The sequence below is a fragment of the Carassius gibelio genome, chromosome B16, assembly GCF_023724105.1.
Source record: "Carassius gibelio isolate Cgi1373 ecotype wild population from Czech Republic chromosome B16, carGib1.2-hapl.c, whole genome shotgun sequence".
NCBI classification, from domain to species: domain Eukaryota; kingdom Metazoa; phylum Chordata; class Actinopteri; order Cypriniformes; family Cyprinidae; genus Carassius; species Carassius gibelio.
In genome coordinates this window covers 18,663,811-18,679,219 of record NC_068411.1, presented here as the reverse complement: position 1 = coordinate 18,679,219, position 15,409 = coordinate 18,663,811, and the positions used below count along the sequence as shown (strand labels likewise).

Genomic DNA, 15,409 nt, shown 5'->3' with positions numbered 1-15,409 from the left:
AAATATGTTTATAAATACCATTCTAACATTTTTGCAGTGCCAATGCAGCGTCATTTATAGATCAGTGCTTAAGCTTTAGAATTTGAGTTGGATTTGTTTGTATGTTCTGACTTGAAGCACTGGTAGTTAATAATAATGATAATTACGGTAGCCGAGAGATTGCAATGCGTTGCAAAAAAAAAAAAAAAAAAGCACATGTAAATAGAAAAAACACCTACAAATTAAGAAAACATATTCATCAATTTGGCAACAAGTGCTGCAAATGCTCACAACTCAAACAAAAACAGAAACAAACTGCAAATACAAATATGTAACATAGTTAATTATGTGCTATTTGCGTGTTTCGGTATATTTGATTGGGTTGAGAGTATTTGCAGCACATTTCTTTATTTGTCTGTCTTGTGAGGATTTGCGGTGTGTTTTATATTTGTTTGTGTTGAGAGTGTTTGCATTACTTGTGCTGTCAAACTAATGAAGCTTTTTTTTCTTAATTTGCTGGTGCTTGTTCTATTTGCATGTGTTTTCTGGAGTTGCAGCTCGTTGAGCTCTCTCAGACCATAATAATAAATTGTAAGAAATTGGTTACAGTGATTCTAGATCCTGATATCTATTTTTTTAAAGTAAATATATATATATATATATTTATTTATAAATAAATTCTACCCATGATTTTAACACAAAATGTGTCAAGAACAAGGTAGGGCATTTTTACTGTAAGATGAAAAAAAAAATTGTTAATCACAGTTATGTTTTTTATATACAAAAGTTAAAATAAGAAAACAGCTAAAATGAGTTAAGACAAAATAAATGAAATATCAGACAGCATTTGGAAGGAACTGGAAGTACAAAGACCTTAAAAAAAAGGATTATACAAGGATTGTCTAGGATTAGTTGTCTTGCACACAAATAGAGAAACTAGGATTATTGTAATGATGTATGCAAAAACTCTCAGTATTATCATTTAAAACAACTATATATGATAAACGTTCTATAAAATGATATTTTTATATTTATATAAGACAATCAAATAAAATTTAATTATAGTTGCAACAAGTATGGAGAAGAATTGGGGATGCGCTTTATTTTACAGTGCGTGTACTAACATGTACTTATAGTGTACTTACAGTGTATTTATCTAAGAAAGTTCTGGTAATACAAGGTAACTACATGGGGTAGGGTTAGGTTTGGGGGTAGGTTCAGGGTTAGTACCTATTTATTGCATAGTTATTGTAATTACTAAGTACATAGTATGTACATGAGGAACAGGACTGTAAAATAAAGTGCTACCGAATTGGGTTATGTGAGAATAACCCACTCACTCTTTATACTTTTTAACCAACTACAATTTATATGTAAATCTTCCTTTAAATGTTTTTACCTTTTCTGGCTGATTTTATTGAGTGTTTGAAGTTCATAAGCCCATTTTTTGCTTTTTTAGGAGAATGTCTGAGATAAATGCTCCCAAAGAAAATGTCTCTATAGCCACCCCAGAGTTGGAGACTCCGCCCTTAAGGCCAGATACAGGGCCTGTGATTGGTGGACTGCGTTTGCGATCTGCACCAGGGGCGTGTTTGCTGTTTGCGGGTGTTTTGCTGATAGTAGGAATCGGTGTTGCTGTGGGGGGGTATTGGAATAATCAACCCCAACGACAAAAGACACATCATGTTTCAACTGGACGCACCTTTTCAGAGAAACTGAAGCTGATTGGTCCTGTTATTATGGGGGTGGGGCTTTTTATCTTTATTTGTGCCAACACAATTCTCTATGAAAATCGCGACCGAGAGCAACGTCAGAAGCGAGGCCAACATAAAGACAACCCAGAGATCCTACCCCTGGTTCAAACTAGAAACAATCATTCAAAACGGTTCTCACAAACAGAAACAAACACCAACATGCATACACTGGACTTGTCTGAACTCAATATCCATTGCTTAGAGGAAGGGGCTGGAATTCCCACCCTAAAGTGTTCTTCGCCATCCTCTGGCTCATGTAGCTCCAGTCAAGTGAACTTGGAAACCGGATCACCCCTCGGAGATCGCAGAAACATGGAAAGATTGGCCTTGCCTGTCATTAAAGTCAATGACTGTCTGATTGGCTCTTCAGACCCAGTGCCTCCACCTCTCCCTGATCGGACATACCGGAACAAGATGGGAGTGGTAAATATAGCAAATGTGGAGCTAACACAAGTGAATCTTGCAGATTCATCTCTAATGATATTGAACAAAGAAGAGCCAAAGCATCGGTAATCCACACTAAGGTCCACATAGTGAATATATTATAATAGATGTTAGGGTTGAGTATAGAAGAGATTTCTCTATACTGATTCGACTCATTTAGACTGATTCGATTCATTTGGGTGTATTTCCCTTATAATGTCCAGTTTTCTTACAGTTCTTTCTTTGCTAATGCTGTGATTATATAGTGTTTCAGATGGATTCATGCTAATCTTTTTAAACCCACTCTTTTGCATTAAATAGCTTCACTGGTCACACCTATGTTTTTGATTCACCAAAAAGAACTGAGTCATAAGAGTCATTTGTTCGTGAAGGTCTGTCTTCACGTGTCTGTTTATACAAGGAGTCATTTTATGTAGTCATATTGCTGTAGACAGTCTTTTTTATTACATCACAGTATACAGAACTCTCAGTTAGCTTTACCGTTTAGGTTAACCCATAGTTTAGGGTTTTCTGAGAGAAATTCAAACCCGATTCCAAAAAAGTTGGGACACTGTACAAATTGTGATTAAAAAAGGAATGGAATAATTTACAAATCTCATAAACTTATATTTTATTCATAATAGAATATAGATAACATATCAAATGTTGAAAGTGAGACATTTTGAAATGTCATGCCAAATATTGGCTCATTTTGGATTTCATGAGAGCTACACATTCCAAAAAAGCAATAAGGTAGCAATAAGAGGCCGGAAAAGTTAAATGTACATATAAGGAATAGCTGGAGGACCAATTTATTAATTTGCAACTTATTAGGTCAATTGGCAACATGATTGGGTATAAAAAGAGCCTCTCAGAGTGGCAGTGTCTCTCAGAAGTCAAGATGGGCAGAGGATCACCAATTCCCCCAATGCTGTGGTGAAAAATAGTGGAGCAATAACAGAAAGGAGTTTCTCAGAGAAAAATTTACAAGAGAGTGTAGTTATCATCATCTACAATATGATCTATCATAATCCAAAGATTCAGTGAATCTGGAACAATCTCTGTGCGTAAGGTTCAAGACCGGAAAACCATACTGGATGCCGTGATCTTCAGGCCCTTAGACACAGCACTGCATCACATACAGGAATGCTACTGTAATGGAAATCACAACATGGGCTCAGGAATACTTACAGAAAACATTGTCTGTGAACACAATCCACCGTGCCATTTACCATTGCCAGCTACAAGTGTGACTGCATCATATAACAATTATTAATTAATAATATTAATAATGTTCATCGTCTAGCTGACTACGTCTTGTATTAATTTTTTCTAAAAATCCTGTTAAACGTGCACAAACTGACAGTCACCACCATAAGCTACAACTAAATATTGTAGAAACATAATTTTCTGTAAAGTTGCTTTGTAACGATTCATATTGTAAAAAGCGATATACAAATAAACTTGAATTGAATTGAATTGAAAAAAACTCTGTAGATCAAAAAAGATGCCATATATAAACATGATCCAGAAGCGCAGGCGTTTTTTCTGGGCCAAGGCTCATTTAAAATGGACTGTGGCAAAGTGGAAAACTGTTCTGTGGTCAGACGAAATCAAAATTTGAAGTTCTTTTTGGAAAACTGGGACACCATGTCATCCAAACTAAATATGACCAGGATAACCCAAGTCGTTATCAGCGCTCAGTTCAGAAGCCTGCATCTCTGATGGTATGGGGTTGCATGAGTGCGTGTGGCATGGGCAGCTTACACATCTGGAAGGCATAATCAATGCTGAAAGGTATATCTAAGTTCTAGAACAAAATATGCTCCCACCCAGACGTCGTCTCTTTCAGGGAAGACCTTGCATTTTCCAACATGACAATGCCAGACCACATACTGCATCAATTACAACATCATGGCTGCGTAGAAGAAGGATCCGGGTACTGAAATGGCCAGCCTGCAGTCCAGATCTTTCACACATAGAAAACATTTGGCGCATCATAAAGAGGAAGATGCGACAAAGAAAACTTAAGACAGTTGAGCAACTAGAAGCCTGTATTAGACAACAATGGGACAACATTCCTATTCTTCAACTTGAGCAGCTTGTCTCCTCAGTCCCCAGACTTTTGCAGACTGTAGTTAAAAGAAGAATGGATGCCACACAGTGGTAAACATGGCCTTGTCCCAACTTTTTTGAGATGTGTTGATGCCATGAAATTTAAAATCAACTTTTTTCCCCCTTAAAATTATCAATTTTCTCAGTTTAAACATTTGATATGTCATCTATCTTGTATTCTGAATAAAATACTGAAATTTGAAACTTCCACATTATTGAATTCTATTTTTATTTACGATTTGAAATCAGGTTTGTAATATTCATGTAAGTGGATAAATAAATAGTTTATTCATTCAAGATTTTGACTTGTGAGAGTTACGTAAGGCTTTGTAGATTTTTGTTCATGTGAATTTAAAGTAATCAATTATATATGATCCCATTTTTTCATGTGGTGCCACCCACACAAGCCCAAAGGAATAGAGACTATGCTATGTGTCACTGTGTTTGTAGTGCTGGTCTTTATAGTTCACAGAAATGTCAGAGCAAAAATGAAAGGCAGCCACCTGTGAGACACACATAAATAGACACATGTGCATGCATTCAGATTCTCCTTTCCTCCTGTCTTACCTGCTCTAAATTCAACTTTTTAAAATTCTTAGAGACTGAAAGACAAGTTTCAAGCAGTCGCAACACAAATGGTGTCAGTCAAGTTTTGATTAGTTTGGTTTGATCCTGAACTATGCTATTGCTGCAAAACCAGTGCATCTGTCTGACACCCAGCAAAAGAGTTTAGTAATGTGGATTAAATTTGCTTTAATGGTTCACTATACACTAAGTAATGAAGGTTTGACTGCTCTAGTGAGCCCCTGCTGATGAAAATTTTAACTACATTTTTTTCCTTTTAAAATTATGTTTAAGTTAAGAATTATTTGAAGAGATTTGAAGTTCATTCTCAAAAAAAAAAAAAGAAAAGAAAAAAAGAAACCCACCTCAAATTGGGCAGTGCATATGACAGCTTTTATTCCTTTTGAATATAACTGAATTGGTGTAAGCAGTTAAAAAAAGATTTTTTTTTTAGTCTGAAGGTCTACACAAATTAAGTGATGCTTTTGATATACTGTTGTGGACATGATTAAGGAAATGTCTACTATCAACTATGTAAAATTAGATTGATCAAACATAAGAGAAATGCGAAACAGAATTACAATCTACTGTATAAAACATGAAAAGCATTTGTTTTTCAATATATTCACATCCTTGAATGTTTCAGCAGTGATTATATGTAAGTGCATATAAATCATAAGTTTAAGCTGTTAGAATTCACACATATATTATCTCTTGAGAACGAAACAACACTGTTTTTCCATCTTCTTCAATCTGCAAAAGAGGATTTTACAGTCAAAACAGGTTTACAAACCCTGGTTGAGAACCACTGATGTAGATTGTTTGTTAACGTATGTAACTTACTAAGCCCATTCTCACAAGTATCTCATCGTTGGCATGCAGGAACTCAGCTTTGGCAGTAGGTGAGTATGACGAGAGACGTCTGTCCCATTCAGTGGGTCCAAAATCTTGCTTGACATCCATAAAGACACGCTTAAGTTCCGAAATGCTGGCATAGTGCTTCAAAATCATCTCATGGGACACATCAAAATCCTAAAAAGAGCATATATTAGAAGGATTGATTCGACTAGACAAGCCTTCTTAAATCCTTAACGCATGAACCAATAAACATTTCACACACCTCCAGCATCAGAATGCTGTGACGAATATAGATGCTATCTCCTTCACTCCTCCTTGTCTACAAAAACACAAGAATGTGGATTAATATGGATAAGAAGGAACATGACAAAAATGATAGAAACAGATGAGTATCTCACCTTCCTCATGAGCACTGACTCAGTTGCAGATTGCTAATATAAAGAAAGATGATTTTAGAGGATTGAAACATGGACTTTCACATATTTCTCGTGTGCATTTGAAGTTTGTAGTACAGTATGTGTGTGTTTGTAACCTCAGACTCCAGTGTGATGTTCCATGCGTCTTCAGTCCTCTCCTGATAGGTTTTCGTAATGGACACAGGACGTGCGGTCGGAGTGGAAGTTAGTGGTTGGTCAGCTGGGATCTGTGGGCGGGGTTTGGGCGGAGCCACTGGGGAAATAACAGGTGTGGGTCGAGGAGGGGGAGCTAGAAACAGAGGAAGAAATGTTCAGGAAGACACAGTAACAGATGAACTGACATGAGAGAATATTCATTGCTGATGTCTTTTGTGATTCATACTGTAATCTTTAGAGGAGATGCCCATAAGTGTGGACCAGTCATCCTCCACTTCTGTCTGCAGGTGTACTGGTTTTTTCTCTGGTACAGATGGTGTTTTTATTCTTTCCTCTATTTTTATCTGCTTCCTCCGTTCTTCTTCCCATCTCATCTTCTCTTCCTCAGCCCTCCTGTCCACTTTAAGGACATCTGCAACAACTTTAAAGAAAGTAGAATCAGAATTTGTTGACAAAGACCGCAAGTTGTGTGATCATGTAATCGATCCCACTTATATGCTGTTACTTTTTATATTCACAAAAATATATATATATTTGGGGTTTAGTAATTTTTTTATTATTATTATATTATTCAGCAAGGACACATTAAATTGATCAAAAATGTAAAAAGAATTTTACATTATTTTTATATGTAACTATTTTCAATAATAATAAATCTTTTCTGAACATCACATTAGTATATCAGAATGATTTCTCAATGATCATTTGACACTAAATACTGGATTTATGGTTGTAATGACATTTTAAATTTATATTAAAATAGTAAAAAAAAGAAAAAAAAAAGCGTAATTGTATTATTCTACAATATTACTGTTTTTACTGTATGTTTGACCTATGTGAGCATAAAAAATATATAAATATATAAAAAATATATAAAATGTGTATGCACCTGCTTCTTTTAGTGAAACATCAAAAAGAATGAACCAGTCGTCATCTTTTTCAATCTGAGGCTGTGCTTCTGTCTTCACAGTAACAGCTGCTTGAGCTCTTCTTAAATCCAGCTCCTGTTTTCGCTTCTCTTGTTCTCTTAGTCTCTCTTCCTCCTCCTCTCTCACTCTCATCTGCTGCTGTCTCACTCTTCCGTCTTCCTGTTCTTTCATCCTGCGCTCTTCGGTAGCCACTGCAACTGTAGATCAAACGTATAAAGGTTTCACTAATTATAATATGTCTTTCACCTGAAGCAAATGAGACATGCAGCTCTTGTAAACACCTGAAGGGACGCTCCTCATCTCAGGAGGTGCTGCATCCAAAATCTCAAACCAGTCATCATCAGCTTCCCGAACCTCGACAGGAATCACAGCATCAGCTCTCTCTCTGCGTTCATCGATGATCACTCTCTTTTCTTCAGTGATCAGTGTCTTCTCTCTCATCTGCTCTTCCACCACTCTCTGAACTCTCTGGTCTTTGATGGGTTCACGGACCTCAAAATCTCTGCCTCTGACATCTGAAAGTTTGCATCATTAGAAGCTTGAGAAATTATTTGTACCCCTAATTTCACGTATTTTTCAGACTATAAGTCGCATCAGTCCAAAAATACGTCAAGATGAGGAAAAAAACATAAGTCGCGCTGGACTATAAGTCGCATTTATTTAGAACCAAGAACCAAGAGAAAACATTACCGTCTACAGCCGCCACAGGGCGCTCTATGATTACAGTGTAGACTACAGGAGCAATGAGCAGTATAGAGCGCCCCCTCACGGCAGCAGACGGTAATGTTTTCTCTTGGTTCATTTCTCTTAGTTCATTTCTCTTGGTTCATGTCAAATTAATTTTTATAAGTCGCACATGACTATAAGTCGTGGGACCAGCTATGAAAGAAAGTGCGACTTATAGTCCGGAAAATACGGTATTTTAAAAATTGCATTTATGAGAAGCATGTATTAATGATTCTTAGTAGTCTTGAGTAAAAACATTTTAATTATACAGTTTACAATAAAGTTGTATATGTAAATTTTAACCCAATAGGTATCATGACTGTTTTAATATTCTTTGTTAAATATTATGGTATGCAGTGCTATATGTTAAAATAAATTAGTAAGTGGTTTTATTTGTATTTTTGTTGCTGTATATTTGTGATAGTGTTCAGGCATGTGTGTTTCTGTACCTGATGGCAAACTCTTCTGCTCATGCGGCTCTTTGTCAAAAAGCTGAAACCAGTCATCATCAATGTCTCTGGGCGTGACTGGAAGCTGTGGTGCTTGTATGATGCTTGTCCTCTCCTTCTCTAGTATGATTGTTTGTTCTTTAGTGCTCACGGTCATCACCTCAGTCACTTGCTCCTCTGTCCTCACTCTGCTCTGAATCACTTCCTCTCTGGTCTCCTCATACAGCTCAACAGCTGGAGCTCGCCGTAGTGGAGATAAGGGCACTGAAACAAACACAATGTATGATGTACATTTTGATTATGCTTTTACATATGTGCATTTGTGCTTGTGTGTGAGTGTCTGCACCTGATTCTTTAGGAGAGACATCTAAATGGAACCAGTCATCCTCCACGTCTCTTTGAGGCTCTGCTGCTTTCTGCTCCAGAATAACTGGCTCTGGCCTTCTATAAACCTCTGTCATCTGCTCCTGTGGGTTTATCTGCTCCTCTTCTTTTCTCCTTCTCTCCACAGCTGGCTTTTCTTCGGACTCCAAAGGAGGCACAGACACAACACGAGCTTCTGGAGTGACGGAAATTACACATCATCAATGAAAATCACCACAGCAACGATCTTGTGTTGCAAAAGTCATTCAAGCAAAAATCCATTAACTTTCTGCTTTATTTCTCACATATAATTTAACTTACACTAACAGCATCTGCTCGTCATTTTCAAGTCACTTAAAGATTAATTTTCATACTTAACATTAACAACAGTGTTTTTGGATCTCAAATGCCACAGTTACTCTTCATCTCTGTTTACAAAAAAGTGCAGTTTGGACATTCTGCTCGTCTTTGTTACATGGATAGAAAAGAAAATCATATAGGTTTACAAAAATATATATATAATACAGTGGCACAGTATAAAATACCCGGTTCCAGAAATGTTGGGTGACTTAGCCCTCTAATAATGAAGCACTGGCAAAATTTGAGTGTGATTATGTTTGCAGCAAAAAAGTCCTTCACCTGATGGGAAACTCTTCTGCTCATGCGGCTCTTTGTCAAAAAGCTGAAACCAGTCATCATCAATGTCTCTGGGCGTAACTGGAAGCTGTGGTGCTTGTTTGATGCTTGTCCTCTCCTTCTCTAGTATGATTGTTTGTTCTTTAGCGCTCACGGTCTTCACCTCAGTCACTTGCTCCTCTGTTCTCACTCTGCTCTGAATCACTTCCTCTCTGGTCTCCTCATACAGCTCAACAGCTGGAGCTGGCAGTAATGGATACACCAACGGCTCTGCAACAGATCAAATCCATGATGCATGCTAAGATATGTGTGTTTATGTTTGTGTGTGTGTTCTTGACTGTTGTTGTGTACCTGATTCTTTAGAAGAAATGTCAAAATAGATGAACCAGTCATCCTCCACGTCTCTTTGAGGCTGTGTTGTCTTCTGCTCCAGAATAACTGTCTGTGGTCTCCCATAATCCACTGTCACCTGCTCCTGTTGGTTTATTTGCTCTGCTCTCACTCTTCCCTGGATCACCTCCTCTCTGGTCTCCTCATACAGCTCAACGGAGGGCACTGAAACAAACACAATGCATCATGGCATATAATAATTTGTGTGTTTTACATGAGCATTTGGTTATGGTTGTGTGTGAGTGTGTGTACCTGATCTTTTAGGAGAACCATCCAAAACATCAAACCAGTCATCCTCTGTGTCTGTCTGAGGCTCTGCTGCTCTCTGCTCAAGAACAACTGGCTGTAGTCTCCTATAATCCACTGCCACCTGCTCCTCTTGTTCCTCCTGGACCTCCTCTGTTTTCACTCTGCTCTGAATCAACTCCTCTCTTGTCTGTGTTTTTGTCTCCTCGGGTGTCACCAGCTCTTGCTGTATTTTTCTTTCTACCACTATCTTCTCTTCTTCCCCCTGATCTTCTTCAGGAGTGTATCTGCTCACATCTGGTTACAGAAACCCATTTTAGTGAGAAGTAGGCTATTTTAAAATCCTATTTATGCATGTTTCATAAAGAGCGGTCAGGAAGAACACATTTGCTTAGCTACTCGCAGGGAAACTGATTCAACTTATATAGAAGGAATAATCTAGACACACAGTCACCAAACAGAAATGAAATATTAATTTAAAATTTATCTTTCAAATTAATTTTTCATTTTGTAAAATATAAATTAGCTTTTATTTAATTAAAATAATCATTTTCTTAGCTTTCACTTAGAAAAACTAACTTTTTAACGGTTTTAAACAACATTATCGTTACAGTTGTGCAGTTCACTATTCTCATTGTAGGCTATTATTATAATGATTATTAAAACTTTTTTTTGCTATCACGTGAGTATGCGTTTCTAAATTCAGGAGTCCACAGTGTGATAAGAGACACATGAGAGTAGTTATTTTAGTTGAACGATGGTAAATATAATATATCTATATCTGACCACCAGCTGGCGCAAAAACAAAACAAAAAAACAATCAGAATACGGTATTTCAGTGAGTCATGTAATAAAAGGTGAACGTTTTTCATAAATACCTGGAAGGGAGAGTGATATTTCCATAGTTTTTGGAAGCACATCAAACACAATGTACCAATCATCATATTTCTTCATTGGTTGGGGAATATACATCTGTTGCAGCTCTTCTTGAATTCCTCCTGAAAAAAAATGTGATGTATGACATTTTTAGTTTTCAGAGGCATTTCAATTAACTTTGAAATTGAAAGCATTTCAAGCATTTGATGAAAAGCAATGGACACAATTTCTGGTGACAGATGCACAGCTGATCACATGACTTACCTCTGGGGGTTATGTCGGCAGTGAGCATCAGTGGTCTGCGATCTAGTAAAATGTACCAATCATCTGGCTCGGCTCGTTGGAGCTCCTCCTTCTCAACTTGCTGCAACCTTTGTTCCAAACGTTCCACTTCCTGTAATCCAAACCTCAGCTCTTCCACCTCAGCTAGCTTATGCTTGATAGCGTCCACCTCCTCTAGTCTCTGTTCCATGATTTCCAGTCTGTCAAAAGTGTCCTCAGATCCCAGTGTCATATTTTCAGTGACTATTACACGCCTTTCAACCATCTCCATCATCTCTATCTTTTTGTCTACATCTTGTGATTCCACCACAGAGTTAACCTCCTGTGTCCACTGTTTAGTGATCACTACCCTTTGTGTTCTTTCTCCATTGACTTCTAGTATTTCTTCTTTTAGTGTCTCCTTTAGAGGTTTTACAATTTCCTGTTTGAATTCAAAATCAGGAAGTTTTTTCTCAATGATGTCAGACCCTTCCTGGACGACCTGAACTTTATATGACTGTTTTATCACAAGCTCATCTGTGAGCTTATCCTCTGACCGCTCCACAACTTCCACATCTTCTCTCATTTCTTCAGTCTGGAGGGGTTGCTGGACACCCAGTAGTATAACTGGAACAAAATAAACCAAAATCACCAAACACAGCTCTTTCCTTGAGGGAATGTCGAGTTTGAATGGAAACTAAAATATTTACTTATGCACATCAGTCCAATGGGACTTGGACATTTCTTTAGGAATGTTTTGGAAATGTCTTCCCAGCTTGCCATTTTATCCTTATGTCAACAAATGTATCATTGGTGGCTTGACTTCTTATTGGTATGTGGTGAAGTGACTATCATCAGAGTCTGTTCCCTTCTATAATGTACACAGTGGTCTTTTGGTTGTGTTAAAAAGACTTACATGGGGTGCCGTCAAGAAGAACACACCAGTCGTCTGGCTGATGCTTCCACTCCTGCAACTCCTCACTTTCTAGCATGACATCATCTGTACAGGATGTTTACAGTTCATCAGAATATATATATATATATATATATATATATATATATATATATATATATATATATATATATATATATATATACATATATATATATATATATATACATATATATATATATATATATTATTTTTTATTTTTATTTTTTCAAAAAGAAAGTGAAGGGAAAAGACATGTATAATGGAAATGACAATGTGTATGTTTGAACACATGAGTTATTAATGAAAACAAATTAAAGTATGTGTTTAACATGAGGTCAAATGTATGTGTTGTTAAATGGCAAGAGCAAATGAAAAATTCTGCCTATTTATTTATATACTCTGCTCATGAAAGTGACAAATATTTATAAGGCAGTCAGTTTTTTTTCTTCTTTAGATTATTACTTTAATGATTTTATTATGCCTCACCTGATGTAGAAATGCGCCATTTATCTGGACCATAGACCAGGAACCAGTCATCCAACTCTGTTCGAACTGGTTGTTTTAAAACATCAAGAAATTCTTCATTTCCTGAAAATAGATATATCATTAACCTTTTTCCAACTAAAAAAATTACTTGCATTTAATTAGTTAAGCAGATAGATAGATAGATATAGATAGATAGATAGATAGATAGATAGATAGATAGATAGATAGATAGATAGATAGATAGATAGATAGATAGATAGATGCCTTTTCTCTTGATGATAAAACGTGTGAACTGTGGAGGAGCCCGGGTGATGTTGCCGCTGGCTTCCAGACACTCAGACTGTGTGCGCCCTTGGTAACGGAACCTTGAACCCAAGGTCAGGAGCCTTTTTGTTTTTGTGTCTTGAAGTCTGTTCCTGGAAAACACATTCAGAGGTACGGTCTCATGACTTGAAACTTATCCAGTCATGTTTCTGAGCATGTTTTTACTATGTGCAATTCTTCCGAATACTGTTTTTAAATATCTCACTAGAGCGCCCCCTTGTGTTTCTAATGGTCATAAACGCTGCACCTCGTGGAGCCTTGGTTTCGTAATACATAAATATGGAAGTACCTGAAGAAACTATGATGTTCCACACAGCATTTCCACAGTTGTTTGCAGGCTCGGTAGCTGGCCAATTTGAAGCTGATGACACCCTCAAACTCATCCTCCTAAATCAGGTCACATGGAAAAATGTAACTCATAGGAACCCGACAAAACTCCTGAGTTTGTCACTAAACCAAATGAGTAAAGGAATGCATAATCCAACACTAATATATGTAGAAAATAAAGATAAGGGTTATGGAGAATAAAATGAATGTGCATGAATACCTCAGAAGGGCGCATCTTCAGAAAAAAGGTGCTGCGTTTGTGGGAGGTTTTAAGAACTCTGGGCCAGAGGAAAATGTTTGTTTTAATCTCATCCTCATATACCATTAGTCCTTCAAAGCAAACGCCGATCATCACATCTGCACCACTGACATCCTATGAACATATCAAACAACACATTATATTAAAGTTTTCATTTTTGAGATGATATGCTATGAACACTTTCCAAGTTGAGTTCAGTAAATAAAATTACTTTGGCAGGATGCAGGTCTACTCCATACATGGGGAGCTGCATGGCGTTCTCGAGGAAAAGCATATCTGCCTGGGCAGGACTCATGAATCTGTGTAAAAAAAAAAAAGAAATGATATAAATGTGTGCGGTTGTGTATGTGTTAGAGGACATGTGTGAGTTTGATTGTTGGTATAGGATACCTGTATGTGGAATGCAGCTCCATTATTCTCTCCTCCAACTCTTCACTCTGATTGGGCGCAAGAACAATTTCACTGACATAGTTGTTCTGGTGGAGATTTGGATCATAATCACCAAGTGTTGACTGAACGGTGTATGAACCCAACAGAGCTAGGATGTCTGATGGACAGGGCAGTCGGCCAATCAGAATGTCTTTCCTCAGCTGAAGACACAGGAGATATCTGAGAGAGTTACACAGAACAGTGTGTTCAGTCAACACAGAAAGACAAACGGACAGAACAGAGACGAAACCTAAGTGTGAAATGCAAAAGTGTGAGGAAACATTTCAGGAACAGATTTCAGTCAAGTGTTGAATATCTGGATGGTTTGTGTCTTATTGTACCTTGTGATGTCTTCAGCGAGGATGGAGGGATCAGGCGGGTAAAACTTGATGTTAAAAAAGAATTCCGTTTCTGGACCTGAAACCAACACACAGGGAACAGATGCACAGATCAAAACGCAAGAGTCTTTACAGGCCATTAATAAAGTATATGTAAATAAAAATCACATACTCTTTATCTGTTTTCGGATCTCTTTAGCACAGTCCAGCCATACCTGAATTAATAAACACAGAATGATTACACAATTTTTTTTACATTTTATTTATCAAATATTGAATATAATAGAATCATGTCACCCTGATAAAAAAATAAATACCCTGGTACTAGGAGAATCCCACATGACCAGACCATAATAATCCCTCTCAATCAGGTTGAGGTGGTCACAAACTTTTTTAAAGAGATCCTGTCCCAGTGCATTTCTCTGTGGAAGAAAGAGAGTTTAATATATATATATATATATATATATATATATATATATATATATATATATATATATATATATATATATATATATATATATATATATACACACACACACACACACACACACACACTTTATTCATTCATTTATAGTTTTCTTCTTCTTGTAAGCATACTTTTTTATTAATAATGATAGATAGTATAGATAGTAGAGGGATAGTATAACTTGAATAAAGAACTATTTGCCAGTTGAGAAAAAAAAGCTTAATCATTATTACTACAAGATATGATATTATATTAGGATGCAAGATATATTATTTTCTGTTGTTCAGGTACCTCCAGCTCCCACACAAAGTAGGTGTCGTCCAGGAAATTCACTCGGCACAGCAACATGTCTCAAACTTTTCTCTTCTCTTCTATTAATTCCTCTGGTGCTGGAATTCAGTTGTCTTTTTCCTTTTCTCCACTTTGGATATCAGGTAATAAACTACAAAAGTTCAGTTCTCTTCAGAACTGCACTTTGGGTCACATTTCCGTTACTGCGTTTCTATACTGCAGCAGCACACGTCTGTGAGAGGCATCATAAGAAGCCCTGCCCTCCTGCACTGTCCCGTTTTGTGATAGTGCTCGGAGTGTTTTAGAAAGATATGACACACCCTGAGACAAACACATATAAATACATGCACATGGCTGTTTACAGTTGTGAGTGAGGGGGTCAGTCATCACATGACGAACATTAATTAATTTATC

The 15,409-nt window shown here is 37.0% G+C and overlaps 1 protein-coding gene across 2 annotated transcripts; it reads right to left on the bottom strand.

Moving 5' to 3' along the window:
* Window positions 1-5,206: 5,206 nt before the first annotated feature.
* Window positions 5,207-15,265, bottom strand: epb41b (erythrocyte membrane protein band 4.1b). 2 transcript variants are annotated; one of them, XM_052578120.1, is made up of 26 exons: window positions 14,996-15,265; window positions 14,556-14,660; window positions 14,411-14,453; window positions 14,242-14,317; window positions 13,862-14,080; window positions 13,683-13,770; window positions 13,433-13,585; window positions 13,175-13,272; window positions 12,826-12,977; window positions 12,562-12,663; window positions 12,058-12,141; window positions 11,145-11,768; window positions 10,883-11,002; window positions 10,011-10,301; window positions 9,720-9,923; window positions 9,372-9,638; window positions 8,716-8,925; window positions 8,370-8,633; window positions 7,476-7,709; window positions 7,155-7,391; window positions 6,492-6,686; window positions 6,226-6,398; window positions 6,092-6,124; window positions 5,956-6,012; window positions 5,679-5,867; window positions 5,207-5,588 (listed from the first exon to the last, which is right to left on the bottom strand). In XM_052578120.1, the coding sequence occupies exons 1-26, from the start codon at window positions 15,050-15,052 to the stop codon at window positions 5,532-5,534; spliced, it is 4,332 nt and encodes a 1,443-aa protein (XP_052434080.1). In that variant the 5' UTR covers window positions 15,053-15,265; the 3' UTR covers window positions 5,207-5,531. The 2 variants fall into 2 exon arrangements, with proteins under 2 accessions (XP_052434080.1, XP_052434079.1); XM_052578119.1 differs by having other exon boundaries at window positions 8,716-8,928; window positions 14,996-15,264.
* Window positions 15,266-15,409: the final 144 nt, after the last annotated feature.